Here is a 22222-nt window from a genome sequence, read left to right as displayed (position 1 = left end):
AAAGTTAAGAACGGATACTTATAGAATATTTTTGTGTGGAATACAGTAGCATAGTTATTTTTTTTCTTAATATTTTCATTTTTGGAATATTAACCTATATTTACGATTTTTAAATGAGACTCCATATATTTATTATAAAAGTTACGGTGAATATACCTGTATATTCTCAAGTATAACAACTATACTTTAGAACATGGAGACTATATTAATTACACATACAATAGGAGGGTTGTTTTTTCTATTATATGTTAAATGTCTATCAAAATCTATGTTCCCTTGCTGGACAATATTCTATAATATACAATTACACTATTAACGTACATTTTGAAAGAATTCTTGGCTTAATATAAATTTTGATGATACAATTACAAAGTATACACATATTATTTTCGTATACTTTGTACTTTTGCGTTTGTTACAATTCAATTTTAAACTACCGGTATAAAAACAGATTTTTTTGGTATAGACCGAAATAGAAATAACAGCAAATCTGTATTATAATTATTCACTAAATTGCGTTGCTTTACTTCAGGGTGTATCAATTGTAATTTAAATAATATACTTTAATGCGATTACGGTCCTATATTAGCTGTGATTAAACAGTTATTGATGTTATTTTAATTGTTAATATGAATCCGTTTTGTTAATATGAATCCGTTAACCTATTATAATGAATCCAAGCGTCATTATAAGAGTTAATAACTGTGATATGTGTGTTAATACCTATTATTTTAACTCTGTTGAGGTACCATGATCAGATACTTACGCTTTTCAGATGGTAATATCTGTCTGAAGGTAATGTGTACTTGTAGTATAAGTATCTGTGGTATGGATAGTAGGGCCATACGTCAGAATAGTAGTTCAGACTTCTGATCGGGTAATAATAATTATAGTATAAGGTTAATGGTCGAAAGTATCTCGTTGTTTCGGGGTAATAATCGAGAGTTCGGTAAGGGTAATTAAGGTAGATCATTCTCTGAAAAAATTATTACATTCAGATACACTTTACTACTGCTTATAATTTACATTCTATTTTCTATGCACTATAATATTGTTATATATGCTCGTTTTTAACACTATCATATTTCTATCGCTAAAATAAAAAAAATGTAGGTACTGTACATTTTTTATGCATTGACTGTTTAATATTTTGAAAATTGGGGCTACAACGTATGGTTATAAATAATAAAGCAAGTTATATTCTGTATAAAATTTATATTTTTAATAGGTTTATGCAGCAAAATATACATGCTGCATAAACCTATTAAAATATAGACATTTTATAGAATAAGTTGCTTTGTTTGTTTAATATTTATTCCTCGGTTAATTTTAGAATGTATGTTATATATATAAATATTTTGAATTAACATATAACAAATATATTTATATTTACTTACTACGGTAAAACTTGCTTAGTTTAACACAATAAACGTGGTATTAAAACCTGTTTCATGAACTATATATAGCAGAAACTAATATTTATACGTATACAATGCTACAGGCAATTTACATCAAGTGCAAGTTCACTGTATTACTAAGTTACTACTAAAACAATAGGTTAGCACAGCATTATACAGTGCATCTCATATTGCTTCAAAGTATGAACGTTGCATTCCAAAATAGTAAAATAGATTATGAATTATTTTGTATTCAGACATCAGTTTAAAAAATAATAAGTTTAATTTTAAGATCTCAATGTCATTCCCACATTGTAATAAAGGAAAACGTATTATATTGTTTTTTTTTGAAAATACTATAAATATTCAATTTTATAATTTTCTAATTCTAAAGATTTTTTTTATATAAAAAAAATATAAAAGTTAAAACAATTGAAAAGATCTAATCTTTCCCAATCAAAGACCCAAACTAATTTTTGAAAGAGAAAATAGTGTTTCTTTAATTATATCGAAATTCTTAATATATCTTTGAAAGTAGTAATAAAACTCTTTTTTTTTTCAAATCATATGCCGTTTGCAAGCAATTGCGTATTTTTTGCTTTTTTAAATGTCTTGCTTGCTCTACAAAAAGAAGCACAACATTTATATCACCTTTTCCGTAGAACTGAACTAATTCATGCTTGTTTAACATTTTAAAAATAAATGTCGTCAAAAAGCAAAATATATGTCGTGAAGAATGAATTTTTCAAAATTCTAATAATGTAAAAAGTTTACCCTCTTGTAAAGATGATCCGGAGATACAGATAATATTTTTATAAGTAACTTTAAGTGTTAGTCGATATAATATTTCTTATGTTATATATTTTATAAAACAAATACCGGGTGAAAGTTTTAAAAATAACATTGAACAGCTTAGATATATTGTTATGGAGTTTTGTCGTTATACCGAGCCATTTTCGTTTTTGGAATGTCTCATCTCACTTTATATTCCAGGGGTGTTTATAAACAATGAGAGCCATTAAAGGCTCAACAAAAGAAACTTCTCCGTGTCCTTTTCCATTAATTTATCTTTTATTATCACAACGACAATGCTGGGAGCAATCTTATAAAGTCTAAGTCATTATGAAGTGCCAAAATACCGAAACGTTTCTTTGCAAGTGTTTTTGTACCTATATTTAATTATTTTTACGCTTATTATATATTTGAATGCACAAAACCTACAAAAAATAGCAAAATTAAGAAAAGGTGAATCACGCCACAGCAAATTAAGAATAGAACCAAACCATAAATAGTAAAGAAAAGCAGCCACAACACAAAATAATTTCATTGGTTTATATTTAAAAAACGCCCATAATTTTTTTACTATAGTCTAGCTGATTTTACATATTATTCTATACTTTTAAGTATTTTCCCAATATTTTAGTAGCCCACAAATCGTCCAAAATATATTTTACAATAATTATTATCTGTTAAATTAATCAATTTAAACTTATAACTCTTTATACATACACACATTTCGAAACTAAAGTGATGGCAATATGATTAAAATACAGATGATCTTCCTCCTGAAACTATGGACACTAAATTAACATTAAAAACAATATTTTTAGTGCAAAAAAGTAAAATAAAATTACACTAAATCACCACAATACACCAAAACACTTTTACTTTTACACTGGAAGCGCGTTTCGCTAACCATGTTAGCATCATCAGCAGATGATTATAAACTCATTTTTTACTATTTTGAGTTTATAATTTTACATTTTTTTCACTATTTTGAGTTTATAATCATCTGCTGATGATGCTAACATGGTTAGCGAAACGCGCGTCCAGTGTAAAAGTAAAAGTGTTTTGGTGTATTGTGGTGATTTAGTGTAATTTTATTTTGCTGTGTAACACCAAAGGTTCCAACCCTCAACTGTAATAAAAAAGTAAATTAAAAGTTATTGAGAATTCTACTTCTGTTGGCTTTTAATTCAAGGACTGTTTACAAAATAGTTTTTTTACTAAAGACATTTCCAAAGAAAATACTTAAACAAATACATGCAACAAATATAAACATACTATAAGATACCTCGTTCAATATAAAAATTAAGAAATTCATTTCCAAGCCAACTGAACGCCATTTTTTTTTCGATCATGCGGTATTATATACTATTGATTATGATTATTAAATCAGAATTAAAATATGGCTCTAAAAATATTAAACTGGTATTAAGGAGTCTTTAATAAATAGTATATATAAACTGGATTGATAATTTAATATTATTGGTATAATAATCAATCCAGTTACGCCAGTGTCATAAAGTGTTGAAAAAAAATGAAAGAACTGTATATTTAAGCCGGTAGTGCCAGTTCCGATTCTTGTTTTTATGAAACGTAAATTGTGCATGTGGTTCGTTCAAATGAACGAATCGTAGGAGTCGATTCAATATGAGAAATTGAATCGTGTGATTCGATTCACTAAAAAGAATCGCAATGTCCATCACTGATATACAGGACTATAATATATTTACAGTTTTAAATATGTGCACATATTTTCAGGGCTTGTAGATCTTGTATTTTATTTTAAAAATTTAAAATATTAATTTTTCTTAAATTTTGAGAACCCTTGGATTTTTTTTGTGTTTTCGTCTCTCTTAATTTAATCTACTATCTATGTTGCCATATTATCAAGATATTTTATAATATTTTTTTAGAACCTTTCAAAAAATATCAAAAAATACAATTTTTAAAAAAAAACCTCATGAACGTGATCCTGGAATCGAAATTTGCCACCACTAAAAATATGTGGTTTTATTTCAAGCTCAAACTGTATTTTTAATTGCCTACTGTTCAATTTCTTCTTATTAACAACTTGTAAGTAACAAGAAATGAAATCTCATGATATGTCTTCATAAATACATAATTTAATTATTTTTATGCATTTAATCTATTCATTTAAGATTAAATAAGTCTGATTATCTTTATTTCAATTTCACACCAATTGAAACCGAATTTATTTAAAGCCAAGTGACAGGCTTTCAATATCGTTTCAACGTACTGTACCAATGTCACCCTTTAAATAAACCACTCTTTTTATTCCAAGTTTTATCTTATTACAAGTTTATGTAAGTTTGATAAATGTCTTGTTGGTTTTCTGAATTAATAAAAAGTCAAAGGTAGTAAAAATAAAAATACTTTGATTTTTTGAGACACGTTTTATTACCGTCGATTCATTAAAATTAAGTTATATCGTTCGTTAGTTTTTTACATCGCATAACAACAAAATCAAAGAAATATTCTCGTTAGTAATCAACACTCAGTTCCGGACTTGAATGATTTTTTATATTTCCTTGACGTTTTTTTGATGTTCTTCCACAACTCCTGAGACATAATAGGTCAATTTAGAAGTAAAGGTTGTTTCTCAACTAAAAAAAGACAAAAATTACTGAAAATAACATTCTATATATTCTACCGGGTGTTTTTCAAATGTGTTTTCAAAAGTTCTTATACCTTATTTTTTTTTTAATTTTCAATAAACAAGATTTGGTTGGTTAGTATATGACATAAATTAGGAATGATTGACGAATTCAATTAGTGTCGGTACTTCCTGTTTCACTGAAAATGGCTATAACTTTTGACTTTTAAATTGAATTATCGGTATTTTTTATTTATTTGATAGAAAATAACATTTTGAATAGAATATCATATAATCTGTCAACTAGCGACATTAGTGCTTAAAGAAATGATATTTTATATTTCAATCTAGAGTACCATGGTTGTGTTAAAACCACTATTTTTTAATCAAGACTCGTTGGAAAAACAGAATTGATCGTTTAATATTTCTCGAGATTTTATATATTTTTCGAGAGTATGTTCCTGGATTGTCTTTACAAAAGGAAAAACTTTTTTTTTGACATTTAAAAAAAATGCATTCTTCATAAAAGTTTTTGCTTGTTCTGAAATGGTTAATTCCGTTTATACTTTTTCAAATTTCTATACCGTGTTAAAGAAAATAAAAAAAAATGAAAATATGATTGATTTTTTTCCTAAAATCCAAAAATAAAAATTCCTAAAAATCAAAAGGCGTTCCTATAGTAATATATTTTCGATTTAATTCTTTGATAGATGGTTATTATTAATTTTGATTAACGTCATATTTTTGCTGATGTTAAGGTATCACATTTTCGGATAACTATTATCACCCTTTCCGTAGTACATGCGTAGTACTGAACTGAACAAAAATGTTGTGCTTCTTTAACATTATAAAAGAGCAAAAAATATGACATTAATTAAAATTCTATCAATAACAATCTATCAAAGGTTGAAAACGAAAGTATATTACCATGGAAACGCATTTTGGATTTTAGGACTACTTAGATTTAGGACTTTTAGAAAAAATTCAACTATATTTTCACGTTTTTGTTAATTTTCTCTAAAACGATATGGAAATTCGGAAAAGTATAAACGGAATTAACCATTTCAGAACAAGCAAAATTTTTATAGAGTGCGTTTTTCTCAAATAGTCAATAATAAAAAGGTTTTTCCTCTCGTAAAGAAAATCCGGGGACATACTGTAGATTGAAATTTGAAATAGTATTTTTTTAAGCGAATATGTCAAAATTTGACATATGATATTTCATTCTATTCAGAATGTAACTTTCTATGAAATAAAGATAAAGGTACCATATAAAAATCAAAAGTTGTTATCATTTCCGGTGAAACAGGAAGTGCCCGAAAGTTACTGTAAACGTCATTGAATCCTGATTTATGTCATAGACTATCGTACTAAATCTCGTTTTTTTTGTCTGAAAAAATAACAAAGTTATAGGGGTGAACCACTTTTGGCAAAAAGACCGGTATAGTAATGTAAATGTAGTTATAATCATACTTACTCTGACATCCCTAATTGATATGTCAGAGGGTTTGTAATCGAGGTAGTGCTGGAAAAGCCTCCTGGTAGACCAGTAGTACGGGAACCATACCCTGGATCTGTATGACCAGTCATCTGTGATGGTAATGGGCGGTGAGAATCGGTAATTTTTGAAATATTTTGAATCCGGCCAATAGGTATAATCGTACCCGTGGATAGGATCCCAACGTGTCTCAATCTCCAACATCTTAAAAAATATATCCATTACATTTTACGGTCAAAATAAATTTTAGTTATTTCAAATATTCTATTTTAAATCTAAGATTGATGTACATTTTATTTAGATATAATAAAAATATATATTTGAAACGCATTAGCTAGTCAAGAAGTACTACTGATATTTTTGTACAAAACAATAATTTTTGACTATATTATTAGTTTGGAATTAGATATAAATTTATTTAGAATAAAACTACTTGTACTAATACTCTTTTATACTAGAATTTTGCCACTAAAATATAATTAAAAAAAATATAAAAAATCTTTTTTAAAAATCTCTGCTGCCTAGAATCCAAACCGAGACTAGGCTGTCAGTACCTTTTGACTGGTAAAACAAATTTTCCTCACATTTAAATATTTAAAAAGCAAAATAAAGCACTAAATCACCAAAATACACACTTAATACAATGACAGTTACATCTTATGTTGGCAACTCCAAGTGTTTTGGGATATTGTGGCGAATTAGTGTTTTATGTTGTTGTTGTGAATCCAAAAGTTATAACCGCCCAACTGTAATTTTTAATATCCGATTAAAGATATGTTACAAAACGCGATTTTGTTGATTCCTCCTGATGATAAAAGGAGATATACCTCCTAAAACGTTAAGCATACTTTGTTGCGTAAGAAAAGTTTATCAACAGGTTAAGAGCCACAAACAAGCTAGTTTTTGTTTGGATTCTAGGCAGAGGGGTTTTACATAACATTTCCCTTTTAGTGGCAAAATAACCAGGATTTTCGCAAAATATCTACTTAAGTAATTTGCACTTACATCTTTTATTAAGACTAAATAAATACATTAGAATTATACAAACATATTATCAAAGTAAACTATATTTTTATTCTTTGAAATTTATTTTGTTTGTTCTTTGCTTTCTTCCAGGTAATTTCAGAGAAGTTTGTTAATATTGACTCTTTTTAATAATTTTTCTGCATACATAACATAGAATATACTTTGATTTATTTGTAAATTTAGGCTATTAGCCACTGTCTTTAGTAAGAATTTAAAGAAAAAACGCAAAATTCCGACTTTTTTACTAGATGATAAAATAATATAAATTTTTCACAATCTTTAGGTATACGATTAACATTTATTTTAATAAAAATAAAAAAAATTTCCTTTTCTAATAACATATAGAAATTATTTTAATGAATTTCCTTGGATAATACAAAACATTATTCTTTTCTGTTTCATTCTTAAATTCTCATTAGTGGATAAAAATAATGACTAAATAGTCACCAAAAAATCTTAATTAAAAAACTTACAACATTATTTTATTATCTGTTCTATTCAGCAAATAAGTATACAAAAATCAAATCAAACCATCAAATAAACAAGAAATTAACATTCTATTAGTACAGGGTTTCTCAAAATAATAATGGCAAATTTTGAAGAAGAATATTAAAATAAATAAAAATATATTTAATTAATCAAAATATTTTTTCTAATTTCTACATTGAAAAATATCTGATAATAAATAATTCAATTCTCTTCGAAGTTTTATTATATGTCATTCAAAGGTGTAGACTAATTATAAAAATACACCAATAATTCACGGCAAGTAATTTAACGAAACGTACTTAATATTATTATTTCACCTAAACCTCGAAACTAACTTTAAAGATTATAGAGGGTAAATTTTAAATAAGTTCAAATATTTTTAGGGGTAGTATATTTCGACGACACAGAAACACGTCTATGAGTTTTTTTTTCGCGAAAAATTTTTTTGAAAATTTTTATTTTTTCTAAAAAATTTTTTTTTTTTTAATTTTAGTCAAAAAACATAATTTACTTTTTTATTTAAACATAATTAATTAAAATGGCAGTATATAGGTACTTAGTACGTTTAATTTACAAGAAATAAAACCCAGAAAAGATTCAATAGTTCTCAAAATTCAGGCAAAAAATATATTTTTTTTTAATTTTAAAAACGGCAAAGAGAAAATATGTTTCTTTTATCGAGATCTACCAGCCCTGAGAATATTTGGACTTATTTAAGACTCACCCTCTATATTAGTGTATTATAAAGTCAAAATAATTGATATATTTAAATAAAAATGATGTTAGATTTATTGAGAAAATGTCTTTGTTTAATTCTAATATGATTATTTTTTTTTATTTGAATAAGTTTTATTCTATATGGGTTCTATTATCGTTTCACTGTAATTATTTTTTTTAAATTATACCAAAACAACAAAAACTAAATTATGAAAATAAAAAATCAAGAATTAAAAAATCTTACCTTTTCGATGTGGTGTCGATGCTCCGCTTCGAATTTGCTCAAAAACTAACTAAAACACCACGCCACTTAATTTTCACCTGAATTTTCCGAAAAATTCTTTACGGCCTGATCTTGAACCAATGCCAAGATCAAGCCGGCCCGCCCCGATTGCATTATACCGGGTGATTCACTGCAAAACAATCCGAAAATAAACCGGGCTTCATAAGGAATCCAGGGCAGGACTGAAACAACCGAACGTAAAACACCCGAACCTACGGTCGAGTATCAAACTGATTCATTGGATTAAAGTGGGCCAGCGCGGTATTGGAATGTTTACGAAATTATTTTGCGATTGTAGTGAGTCAGATTTTAATTTAAAGGAGATTTGGATAGTATGTAAATACGAAGTTTTGTGTTAAGCGCGGTCCAGACGCAACGACTTATCATACGATTTGCTTTAGCTGAATACACACGAACAGTTTTATCTTCCGATTTGACCGATTTATCGTTGAATTGAAGATATTGTAACGAAAAATCTGCTAGTCTATGTCACCTAAAAATTTTTAATTTTGGGAGATAAATTGCTGACAAATACACACAACATAGCGATTAAAATGGAAGACAAATCTGTCGCAAATTATGAACAACCTCACAACTATAGTAAATGTTGAAAAGTATTTTGTCCACGACCACTTAATAATAAATCAATATTCTACTTCCTAGCTGAATGGAATATGGTGCCCATATTGTAACGTTTTTAGTTCGTTACATGTCTTTTTTTATATATGATATATATGATGTCTGGCGTATCGTCATCGGATTCCGTATCGTTCAGGCCTGATAATTTATTTGGCACGCTTGGCGTAATTTTTACGTTCCCTAGTCGCCAACCCTGCTATCGTTTCACCGCTCTGTGGAGGCGCTGTCAACATCGCTTCTGTCAACTCTCTGTGCTGTGGACTGACTTTCGCTTTTAACGCTCTGTAGCCTAACCTAACCATCCCGGCTTTTAGAAATGGTGATTATTTAAATCTTGTTGTATAATATGAATCAGCTGCTATTTCAAAGCAACAGGGTAGAGTTTTGGATGTCCCAACTTAACTTGTATTTGTATTTTGCTGGCACGTTGGTGTCCCTTTTCTTTTGTCCTTTGTGAATGTTACATGGAAGAAATGGTTACATGGAAGAAAGGACAGTTCTTTTGTTTATTATTGAGCCCTCGGAAGTAATTCGAGGTAGGTTCATTTTGTTTATTAGACCTTGTTTGATTATAAACAAGAGTTTCGTATTTTTAGGGTCCATGGTACGGACTATTTACAAGGTACGGACATTATCCAAGGTCCTAGTAGTATCCAAGGTACGGGTAGTGTTCCCCTGTACCGTTATCTTATGGACGTACATTATCTTATGGACGTACATTATCTTATGGACGTACATTATCTTATGGATGTACATTGTCTTATGGACGGACTGTGTACAAGGTACGGGTAGTGTTCCCCTGTACCGTTATCTTATGGACGGACTGTGTCCAAGGTATGGGCAGGTGTCCCATATCTATGTATTGATTCCAAGGTTCGGGCATTATCCAAGGTCCTAGTAGTGTACCAAGGTACGGGTAGTGTCCCCATATTGCCACAGTATGGATGTAGCGTAAGCCCCATGCTGCTTCGTTCCCATCCATAAGCTAGTTAGTAGTTACGGCTGTTCCAATTCATGGTGTCCTCATTCTGGCCCCTTTTGTTGTATTTGATGGCCGAGTACAGAGATGCGAGACCACCTCACGCTGTTACTGTTTGAAGCAAGATTACGTAAAGAACAGCTAAGTGTAGATTTACGGTCTAGTTTTTATGTTTTAGATTTTCTATATTTTCAGTCTTAAACAATAATGTACATCTTAAGTAATATCGTACAGACTATGTTTAGTGGTTAGATTGTTAAGAACATTCATGTCGATTAATATTTAAAATATTATTTAGATCTTAGGTTCCATTACATTACTTCTTGTAATGGTATTACTTTCATAGATATTTAGTACAACTCTTAACACCATTTTTTTATACATATAATCACTATATATTTATTAGAACTCTACAATGTCATGTACCAGCAAAGAACATCATGAATAAATATAGCCATTAGTTTTAAGTAATATACAACTGTGTTTTCTTTCTCTGTACATGCCTGGCGCCCAATATCTGTATTTTTTTGTTTATTGTTATTGATTAGTTTTCTCTCTAGTGAAATACCTTATCCACGACTGCTCTCCGATGAAAAGCTGCCGTTCGCAGTGGTAATGTTTTATAAAAAAACGCTACAATATTTGTAATAGAGTGAAATATAACAGCTGATAACAGTGAATTATGATAAATCATACTTTGCATTTACTTTACATTTGTTGCTATGCCAACGTGATACAACATACCGATGCGCGGCGTGGATGATTTGACGTTTTTCTTATCTTTTCTTTTTATTAATTTTGACGTTTAAAATTGTCAAATGTTAAGTAGGTAGTGATTATTAAGTGGCATATCAAGAACTCGTTTAAAATCAAAAAATGATTTATGAGATTGATAATGAGTCCTGTACACCACCAGAGATAGTAGAGGCGGCCAAATCAACAAGTCATGGATTGCTACCACAAAGTCTAAGGACCATTACATGTCTGCCTATAAAAACTTTCTAGACTGGAGGATTGCTAAAGGCATAAATTCGTTTTCCGAATCCGTGTTATTAGTATAATATTATAGTTGCCATTTTAACGGAACAAAAATCAATCTCCCGGTTGACTAAAGAATATTGGTACGATATTTTTATGCAAGGAACTTGAAATAATATCAATGAAATTCAAATACATATATAACTTTAAATAAAACACAAATTAACAACTTTAGTTTCACAAAACAAGAAAAAGTCGGATGCTTGTACTCGAATTTATCATTCTTCAACAACTGTACTCATATAAATTAAAAGGCTCAGATTTTCTGGAATTCAGAAAAATTAACGATTACAGATAAATCTTACCAAATTTAAGAATAAATCTTTGTGAATGACACAGATGCAACGAATAAACACTCAGATAAAGTTTATACGATAATTCGATTCAATATAACTTTGCATTAGTGTCGATTTGTCTTAACGATTTTTCTAACAACTAATTGGTACAATTTATTGCTCCCAATAAGTCTTTACGTGTGTATTCAGCTTTAGTGGAAAAAACGTTGCAGATAAAACATACAGATTAAGTTGTATTCACATTTAATTTCAGTTTGTTATGGTTAGTTTTTGCTATTTGTTTAAATAAGTTTTTAAAACATAAATAGAGTCATAACTCCCTTGAGACATTATTAACGGAATTAAGATACCATAATTTCTTCTACCTTTTATAGGTATAACAACCGTTAAATTCAATAGAGATCTAACTACTCTAATAATTCATTTACATCATTAATGTCACATATAATAAATTTACAAGAGAAATGTTTCATCGATATCCCCTACTACAATATTTTTCGTTCGCAACCACTGAAGATATTTTTGATATTCTTTTTTGTAAATGGATTCACCCTTAGATAGAAGTAACGCTTCTTATGCTTTTTCAGTTTTTTTATTATTTTTTCCATTTTAATGGAAAGGTACTCGAACCTGGGCCGAAAGGCTTTTTTTGACAAAAACTGAACTCGATTAACAAAAACGGTCGATTTATAAACAGGTTGTTTAATACAATAGTAACCCGGCAACAAAGTTTCTACAACCAGCGTTAATACAAATATACCGGAAGATTAATAAATAGAAGATTTGTCTCGTTCTAAAATGGGTCAAAATATACTAAATTCGGTAAAAAATAAAATTATCTATGTACCACAGGAATTATAAAGTGTTAATAATAATTCTGGATAAAAATATTGTATTCATCTATAGTTCTAGACCATTAAGTTCTAAAAGCAACAACGAAAAACATTTTCACATGATATTGTTGCTGTTATTTAGAACAAAATTAATATTTTTAAATAAATCAACAGATACTGGGAAAACACATTGTAGCATTTTGTTTTCAACAGAATATTATGTGGTAAATTATTCAGATTTAGTGTTCATATATCATTAATATTAATTTTAATATGTGTGTATGGCCAAATTTATTATTGGAATTATATTGGACAGCAAATATTTCAGTTAAATATAACAATTTTTGATGTTTACTAGACGATGCCAATGGATAATTTTGCAATGAACTTATAAACGTTATTAATACAACGTGTGCGTAAAATGACATCTAGTTAGCAAAGTGGAGATACAAATATTTAGATAACTTTTTACATGCTAAAGAAAACCAATAAATATATGCCTTGTTTTCTGCTTTAGTAGATAATGTTCTTAAATTTAAGTTGTAAAAAAAATTAGACGTTTATTATAATTAATGTTTTATTATTACCTATATTTTCATTTTCCTTCAGTTATTAGAAAACTAATATGATATATTATTATATTTATAAATTTTTAGAATGTTTGTATAAAATAAAGATTTTAGTACTTGTGAAGTAAAACGGTTTTATAAATTTATTATATATTTTTATTTTATATAATATGTCTTTATTCTATGTCTCTGTAAATTTTTATATTTATGGTGTTATAATTTTTTGAAAAATTAAACGTATGTTTGTATACGTAATACAAAAGTATAATTATGTCATTGATTATTTTTTTTTATAATTTATCCTCTTCTTGAAACAATTTTTATCATCTAAAAATCCTTTTATTAACAGAGAAATTAATAACTGACATTAATATGTAAAAAAACAATAAACAATATAAGAAAAAAACGTACTAAAATTTTTAATAAACAAAATATATTATATTATTCAGTTACAATTTATTAAAACATATATTAAAGCATAACAAAATAAAATAATTTTCTCTCCGTATCGTTATCAGTCAGGTAAATATTTTCCAGGATTATTTATTACCAGTAGGTATGAACATATTGTTGCTCTCTCAACTACAAAATGAATCAAAGTTAATTTTACATATAGTTTCAAATTAAGTTTTTATAAGTATGTGTTATACAGTATTGTCTTTGCAAGAGAAAAAACTTTTTTATTATTGGCATTTTGAGAAAAAATGCATACTTCATAAAAAATTTTGCTTGTTCTTAAATGGTTAATTCCGTTTATACTTTTCTAAATTTCTATACCGTTTTAGAGAACATTAAAAAAAACATGAAAATATCGTTGAATTTTTGAAAGTCCTGAAAAATAAAAACGCATTCCTATGGTAATGTAATTTCCTTTTCATCCTTTCATAGATGGTTATTGGTAAAATTTTAATTAACGTCATATTTTTGCGGTTTTAAAATATTAAAGAATGGTTAAAGAAACAAATTTATTAAGTTCAATGCTAGGGAAAGGATGATAATAGTTATTGAAAAATGTGGTACTTTAGCAACAGCAAAAAATATGACTTTAGTTAAAATTAATAAAAACCGTCTATCAAAGAATGAAATCTAAATTATATTACCATAGACGACTTTTGATTTTTAGGACTTCAAAAAAAATTCAACCATATTTTCATCTATCCAAAAAAATCCTTATGGGTTTTTCGCCACTGCACTGCAAGAAAAATCTACAAAATAAAATAGTTATTTTTTGTAAACACTTCTGCGTTAGACCTAAACGGACGCTGCTTGTCAGAAGTTGTGTTTACAGTAATAAAAATTTGCCTGACAAAGAAAGAAATGCTTAACGTTTCGGAAAGTTTTCTCTTTCCGTCGTCGGAAGCAAAAAAAAATATAAAGAATCAAGAAAAAAACTATTTAAAATATTTAAATTGAACTATTCGAGAACACTTTACTTTTTAAAACAGATACGTCTACAAGAAATCGTTGACGTTCTGTTAAAATGACATTATATTAAGTTAAACTTCAAAATTAACAATTACTACCTGATAATCACTTAATAAGGTAAAACCAAAAAGCCCAAACTTTCTGTATGATTATTTTTAAATTTTACGTATGTTATGTTTATTTATGTAATGTTCTTTAAAATGAAAGAAGCGATTGCCATACATTACTAACATCTACAGATGCATGAGCAATACATTTATTTTTATTAGATTGAATTAAAAAAGCCTCTTTTTTTTTCTTAATTTTCTCTAAAACGGTAAGAATATTTCTAAAAGTATCAACGGGATTAACCATTTTAGAAAAAGAAAAAAAAATGTTTTGAACAATGAATTTTTCTCAAAACGTAAATAATAAAAAAGTTTTTCCACTGGTAAAGACACTCCTGGGGTATACTGTAGAATAATTGTAACTTACACGTAAGTCTCTTAAGAGCAGATTGTTCAAATATGTTCTGAAGGATCTGATAGGGTAGTAGATAGGCCAATATCTAGGCCAGCTGTCGTAATAGTCAAGAGGCTTTGTAATTCTATAATCGGGAATATCAATGGATACATATTTAGAACTGGGCCAGCAATCGTAGTCGATAATGCCGTGTCGTGGGGTGTATTGTAAACCAAGCATTTTTCTGCAATGGAAATAGTTTACCTGTTATTGTTTACACATAAATGCCTAATATACAGGGCGAATCTTAAATAAGTGCAAATATTTTTAGGGGTAGTATATTTCGACTTCGAATTTGTCGGCTTTTTGTTAAAAACCATAGTTTCTTGATAATATAACAAACATAAGTAGTTGATTAAATTTACAAGAAAGAAAACCCAGAAAAGATACGTTGGTTCTCAAAATTTGAGCAAAAAATATTTTTTTTTTGCTAAAAAAAAGTAAAATAACTAGGTTATTTTGAACTTATTTCAAAAACGGTAAAGAGAAAATATGTTTCTTTTATCGATATCTACCAGCCCTGAAAATATTTCAACTCATTTAAGACTCACCCTGTATATTGATAAAAGTGCTTTATATTGATGTCGATATAATTGTGTGTAAGAATTATGTTCAAATAACCATATGAATAATGTTAATAGTAATCATTCTCATTTAATGTATAAAAAGTGCGATTATATCACAAAATTGTCTACTTCTTTAAATAAATTTATATGATAAATGTCATCTGTTGTCATTTCTAAACAAGTACACAAGTATTCCAGCTATTTTAAATAGTTTTAATTTTTAATGTAATATAACTACAGAATTCATAAAGAATATTTAAATTAATTTGCTTATTACCGCTTCAGAAACATGCCAAATATAAACAAATAATTATTTATAAATAGAAATTGGGTATTTTTAAAAATATCTAACATCAAAAGCACTTTTACCAGATGTCCAATAACTGAAACTCAATACTTACAATGATTTTATACGATCGAAATAAACTCGAAAAACTTAATAAGGTTTCACTAAGCGAAAATTTTCAAAACAAAGCGTTCGTTCGTCATCAAGATTTCAGGTGTTGTGGTGCGAGTCACCATTTGAGATATTTTGCGCCATTGAAAAATCGTTGATTGGCAGATTCCCAAGATTTTCGTAGTGTGTCTGTGTGTGTAATGCGATGGTGTATACTTCTCTTTATTCAACCAAGTGTGTAATCGATAATTAGGTAAAAAGTGAACGCTAATTAAGATGAATAAATCTCGAGTAATTGGTAAACATGTAACCCATTTAACAGTAATTAATCCAATTTCTGGCTCGCATAATTTTGTAATACCTTCAGTTGCTGATATACATAGACCAGTTTTTGTCCAATACGTAGTAAATGTTCAAATAATTAACTATTCATACAATAAAGAAAAACGGCGTCAAAGACGGCTGGAGAATGACAATCTCTCATCATTTTGGCGAGGTCAAGCCCTAGACATCCTTTACTTTACCCGTGCTTATCACTACCAGTATTATTTTTATATTGAGTAAAAATTATTTTCAAATGGTGTAGTTTCAGAAAATTTCGAGAAAAAATAATTTTTTGTTAACAGATTTGTGTGTCTTGAAATGTTCTATTCTTTTTTAATCTTTCTATAACTAGTGTTAATTTTTTTACAAGTGTTATGTCAATTTTTAGTCTAGAGAATAACCTCACCAAAATTATCATCGATGGTCATTCTCCAGCCATCTTTGACGCCTTTTTTTCGATTATACGTTAATATTATAGATTTATTTTAGAAGAATCTCTAGTTTTTAATGTCATACCTTTATGGCAGTTTTATTTGTGAATATAGATACATTTATGCCATATTTGTTTAATATCCTTGATGTTTTGAGAGTACTTAATCTGAATAATTTTTAAGTACTTGTAAAAATTTTGAATGGGTTAGTAAGTCAGTGAGTAAAATTTATTTCATTTCAAAGATATTTGTTTTTCTTAATTATTAAATATTTCATATAAACATAGTTCTGTTTAAAGATTGTAGTTGGGTGAGACATTCCCAAATATTAATAAAATAACAAAAATAAAATAAAAATCTTAACGTTACTAGTTAAGTTATTTAACATTTAGTTTTAAAGCGTATATTTTTCTTCATTTATCAAGCTTCCTTTTTGACATTTAGCCAATCAGACAATTATTTATTTCCTTTTTGTCAGAAAACTATTTCTTTGAATTTCGTACCGTATGGTCGAAAAAAATCAGCGTCCAGTTGGCTTGGAAATCTCAATCAGTGACATTCCTCATATAATTTTACATATAAAATGACAGCGATCTTCATTTCATAGCCATCGTTGACGCCGCGCGCCGTTTATTTTTGATCATACGGTATTATAAATACTGCCTGCTTAAAACTTTATGAGTGTATTTATAAAAATATATCTCGTATTTTCACTCTTTAATGACATCTAATAGCTGATATTTATTAATAATATCGATAAGATCAAAAGAAAACAGCGCAAAGTTGGCTTGGAAATGACAAAGAACTGATTTTTTATCAAAGTGTCACAATATGACATGGCCAGATATGTTGTTTTATATTACTTGGCGTTTAAAGTCATAGGCTACTGGTTAAAATCTAAAAAAATATAGGACGCTTTAAAACTGTAATTTAATGTATAGTAAGTAATATGTAGGTACAATAAAAAAATAACTAATTGAATATCCTTTTCGCTAGTGAAATAAAAAATGGATTTCTACCTGAAAAAAATGATTTATGATAATTTTTTATTAGCTCATATCCATGACAACTACGACCAATATAATATGACATTCGAAAAATTTAATTTTTGAATTAGATAGCCACATGTATTTTTCTATATGCGACAGTGGCTGTGGTAGGTAATCATTAAATTTGACGTTTAGGCTATACAATTTTTTATAGGCAGATTTTTTCGTCCAAAAATGTATAATAATATTTTTCTCAAAAACGATTAATGTTAGATATACAGTGTTCAATATCAAAATTCATAAAATTTTACAGTGAATTTAAATATGTAATAAAAATGGTGGTACCTCTTTCGAAATAAGAAAGTTGCTGTCAACTTTCGGTGTTTCCAGAAGTGCAGCCATATTGAAAATATTTTTAATCGATATATCTCGTTGTGAAACAAGAATGTCCAAAAAATCTTCGATCTAGTAGTTCTCTAGAAATTCTGTATATTGCTGATTAATCAAACCATCAAAAAATCATAAATATAAATATTGTATTAAACAATTTAGGATAAGAAATGAAACTAATGTCAAACTTTATATTATAGTAATAAATTAAAACCATCGATCAATGAACTATAGAATACTCTTATAAGGTGTAGCATAAATAAATAACAAAACTAATATTTAATAATGAGTTTATTTTAAAAAAATATACGTTTTATAAAAGTTAACATTGACAAAATTTTAAGTAGTATAACGTGTAAATGAATACATTAACAAAAAGTTTACATTTTATTTAATTTCCTATAATGTCTAATAAGAGCTGTATCTGGATACGCTGGAACTCGATGTCACTAAACTGCTTTCGTTCGAATATAAGTTTTGTCTAAACTGTAACAAAAAAAGACAATGAATTAAACAGAATAATCGAAAGGTAATTTATAACAATTTAGCAATTGTTATAAATAAATAGTTACCTACTAAACTTAGATTGTTCTATTTATACTTTTTAATTATATAATAAAGTGTTCAAACATAAAAAAAATATTCATTTTTATTTTATTATTTCTTAATTGCTGTAACATATTGAATATTTGTTATTTTTTTTACTGGATTTATTAAAGCTAATGGATTAACATTTTATTGATAGAAAAGAAATTAAATGTTATTTACATTGTTTATTTGTTGAGCAAATAAATATAGAACTGTTTTAAATTGAATATTTTTGGTCTTCCAAATTGCAGGTAATAAAAATAAATATCACGTTGTGTGATGAAATTTTTACAGTACAAACAATTTATTTTATTTATAATTTGTTTTAAGTAATAAAAACAAATTATAACTTGATAAAATTAAATGCAAAATATGTTTTTTTTTGTTATTTTAAAAATTATTTTTAATACAATTATTATTTTAGATTCATATTTATTAAAACTTTTATTAAAAAAAATTGAATTAAAATACTAAAGTAATATGCTAAAAAAATTTAAATGAAAAGTAAAACTTATATACAAAAAGTATAAACTGTATATACAATAGTTCGCTTATACAGGGTGAGTTTTGAACTAGTGCAGATATTTTTAGGACTGGTAGATTACGATAAAAGAAACCTATCTTTTCATTACCGTTTTTCAAATAAATCCAAAATAACCAAGTTATTTTACTTTGAAAATTTCCAAAAAAATATGTTTTTGCTTAAATTTTGAGAACCACTAGATCTTTTGTGGATTTTCTTTCTTGTAAATTTAATCTACTACCTATGTTACCATATTATCAAGAAAGTATGTTTTTTAACTGAAAATTAAAAAAAAAATTTCAAAAATTCCAATTTTTTTTTTGCGAAAAAAAACTTATGATCGTGTTTCTGGAGTCGAAATATAATACCTCTAAAAATATTTGCACTTATTTAAGACTCACCCTGAATAAAAAAAAGAACTAATAAGAATAATTGTATACTTACTAAACTTGGAGTGGTCAGCCATCTTCTGAATGGTCTATTCCTGTAAGTGATTTTTAGTCTGTAAGGCCAGAAATCGTAGAAATTGTAAGACCTATGGATTCTATAGTCAGGTATAGATCTAGTATCCCCCAAGTAATATTCGTTTCCATACACGGGGTTGTACCTGGCTTTAAGCATTGCTAAAAATAAACACAGCTCACATTACTCACTAACATTTTATAAAGTTTATTTTTTATGAAATAACCGTTTTAATTAAAACTAATTTATTTCCGGGAAATATTTAATTGGCTAATAGAGAGTTTAAAAAGCTTAAACATTAATTTTAATATTTTAACTAGTTAATTAAACACGGATTAGTAATTATATTTGGAGTTTAAACTTGAAAATCCTGGAGAAATGTTTTAATTAAAGACGTATGATTAAATTGGCTTTCTAAACAAGTTAAATAATTGAAAAATAAAAGGTTGTACTTACTTTTTGTGTCTGTTGAATAACCACACACCACCGAACAAACCAAATGAATGTTTTCGAGTTTCGCTTAAATTTTCTCAATGTTCGCTTTGTTTTGGAATAGTGCCAGGATACGTTTACTTATTATTCAAAAAATTCCGGGCATTATAATAACACATTTGTCAGAGAATTTTTTGATTCATTTCTCTGTTTTGTTTCTATTTTTAAAAGATCTGTTTTGATTGAATTATTTTTTTTAAGAAAGAATGTTTTAATATACAAGGTGGTAAGAATCAAGGCAAGGTATCGGACTTTACACCAAAGTCATATAGACCGATAAGCCTATCCTCCTTCCTACTGAAAACGCTAGAGAGGCTCTTGGATAGGTTTTTAAGGGACGAAGTGCTAAGGGATAGTCCCCTAAGCAATCGTCAATATGCATACCAACCAGGTAAATCCACGGATGCTGCATTAGATGATTTAAATAGGCTTATTTCAAAGTCGATAGAGGACAAAGAAATAGCAATGGCCGCTTTTTTAGATATTGAGGGAGCATTCAATAATGCTACTACCGACTCACTAGTAAATGCAATGAGTAGAAGAGGTACACCTGCAGTGGTATGTAGATGGATAAGGGCCGCCTTAGAAAACAGGATAGTGATTTCCACTCTAGGGCAAGCTACTATCAAAGCAGTAGCGGGTGGAGGTTGTCCACAGGGAGGAGTGTTATCTCCTCTACTTTGGGCAACCTTGGTAGATGACCTCCTCAACGAACTGTCCACACAAGGTTTTTATTGCCTAGGATATGCAGACGACATCGTAATTGTGGTCAGGGGCAAGTTTGCTGGTATGATATCAGAAAGAATGCAGACAGCCCTAAACAAAGTTGACAAGTGGTGCAAACAAGAGAGACTGACAGTCAATGCTCAGAAAACACAAATTGTCAATTTTACAAAAAAGATAGCACCAAAAGGCCTAAAACCACCAGTGCTAGGAGAAACGGAGATTTCATTTGCCAAAGAAACAAAGTATCTTGGGATATTTTTTGATCAAAGGCTTACATGGAATACTCACATAGCGAAAGCAACACAGAGGGCTGCCATCTCTTTAGGTAGGTGCAGAAGGATGTGTGGAAAAAACTGGGGACTTAACCCTAAAATGACTCTATGGCTATACACAAGGGTAGTAAGACCCATGATAACCTACGGGTCGGTGGCGTGGTGGACAAAGACATCGCAAGTGGGTGCGGTAAGGCTGTTAAGTTCCACACAAAGGCTTGCGTGTCTGTGTGTAACTGGGGCCATAAAAACCACTCCTACAAATGCGATGGAAGTCTTGTTGAACTTACCACCACTACATATTTTCATACAAGGCGAAGCCAGATCTGTCATGCACAGGTTAATTCACGGTCAGCAGCACATAAGCCAAACGCATAGTGCTGCTAACCAGAAGCTAATCGAAGAGCTAAAAGCAGACAAAGTATTGGGATTGCCAATTGATGCAACAGCTACTAGGTATAGCTTCAACAACAAATTTAATATAACCATACCAGGAAGGGAAGACTGGAGTAAAGGTGTACCCATTCAAGCTGAGGCAACCTGGTATGCTCAAAAACGTCAGAAGGCGTAGAAGCTGAGATAGTAGGACCGAAACAAGGGAGATCCTTCCACGTAAGCCTATCCAAGGATGTCACAATTTTCCAGGCAGAAATAACGGCAATCCACTATTGTGTAGAAGAAATAATAAGGCAACAAAGAACAAATCGTTCTGTGGCGATCTTCACAGACAGCCAAGCGGCGCTAAAGGCACTCAGCTCCACGGAGGTCAATTCTAGACTAGTGGGGGACTGTGTGCGTGCTCTGAATACTTTGGGCGAACGTAGCACTGTTACGTTGGCCTGGGTGCCAGGGAACGAGGGTCACAAGTGTAACGAAAAGGCAGATGAAAGGGCCAAGCAAGGCTCATCAATGCCATTCATAGGCCCAGAACCCTTCTGCGGCGTTGCAAAGGCGGTCATGAGAATGGCCACG

General features: G+C 28.9%; 1 protein-coding gene and 3 long non-coding RNA genes across 10 annotated transcripts in view; all 4 read right to left on the bottom strand.

Annotated features, from left to right (window-relative positions):
• LOC115881689 (uncharacterized protein CG45076-like) overlaps nt 1-22222 on the bottom strand; it is a gene marked incomplete at its 5' end in the record, with an annotated part of 225172 nt that overhangs the window by 103159 nt on the left and 99791 nt on the right. For 4 of the 7 annotated variants that reach the window (XM_030899284.1, XM_030899294.1, XM_030899300.1 and 1 more), the window contains 1 exon segment: nt 767-976. In XM_030899284.1, the coding sequence (XP_030755144.1) occupies nt 767-976 (210 nt within the window). 7 annotated transcript variants of the gene reach the window in all.
• On the bottom strand, nt 4583-8928 carry LOC115881731. The gene is made up of 3 exons (XR_004050079.1): nt 8772-8928; nt 6275-6499; nt 4583-4807 (listed from the first exon to the last, which is right to left on the bottom strand). It is a non-coding gene; the product is annotated as an uncharacterized LOC115881731 (long non-coding RNA).
• On the bottom strand, nt 13581-16195 carry LOC115881740. Its single transcript, XR_004050081.1, has 3 exons — nt 16058-16195; nt 15064-15274; nt 13581-13746 (listed from the first exon to the last, which is right to left on the bottom strand). It is a non-coding gene; the product is annotated as an uncharacterized LOC115881740 (long non-coding RNA).
• Nucleotides 18461-20309, bottom strand: LOC115881743. Its single transcript, XR_004050082.1, has 3 exons — nt 20217-20309; nt 19743-19921; nt 18461-18673 (listed from the first exon to the last, which is right to left on the bottom strand). It is a non-coding gene; the product is annotated as an uncharacterized LOC115881743 (long non-coding RNA).

The sequence above is a fragment of the Sitophilus oryzae genome, unplaced genomic scaffold, assembly GCF_002938485.1.
Source record: "Sitophilus oryzae breed Bouriz unplaced genomic scaffold, Soryzae_2.0 scaffold_1111_pilon_pilon, whole genome shotgun sequence".
NCBI classification, from domain to species: domain Eukaryota; kingdom Metazoa; phylum Arthropoda; class Insecta; order Coleoptera; family Curculionidae; genus Sitophilus; species Sitophilus oryzae.
This window is presented reverse-complemented; position numbering and strand designations above follow the sequence as displayed.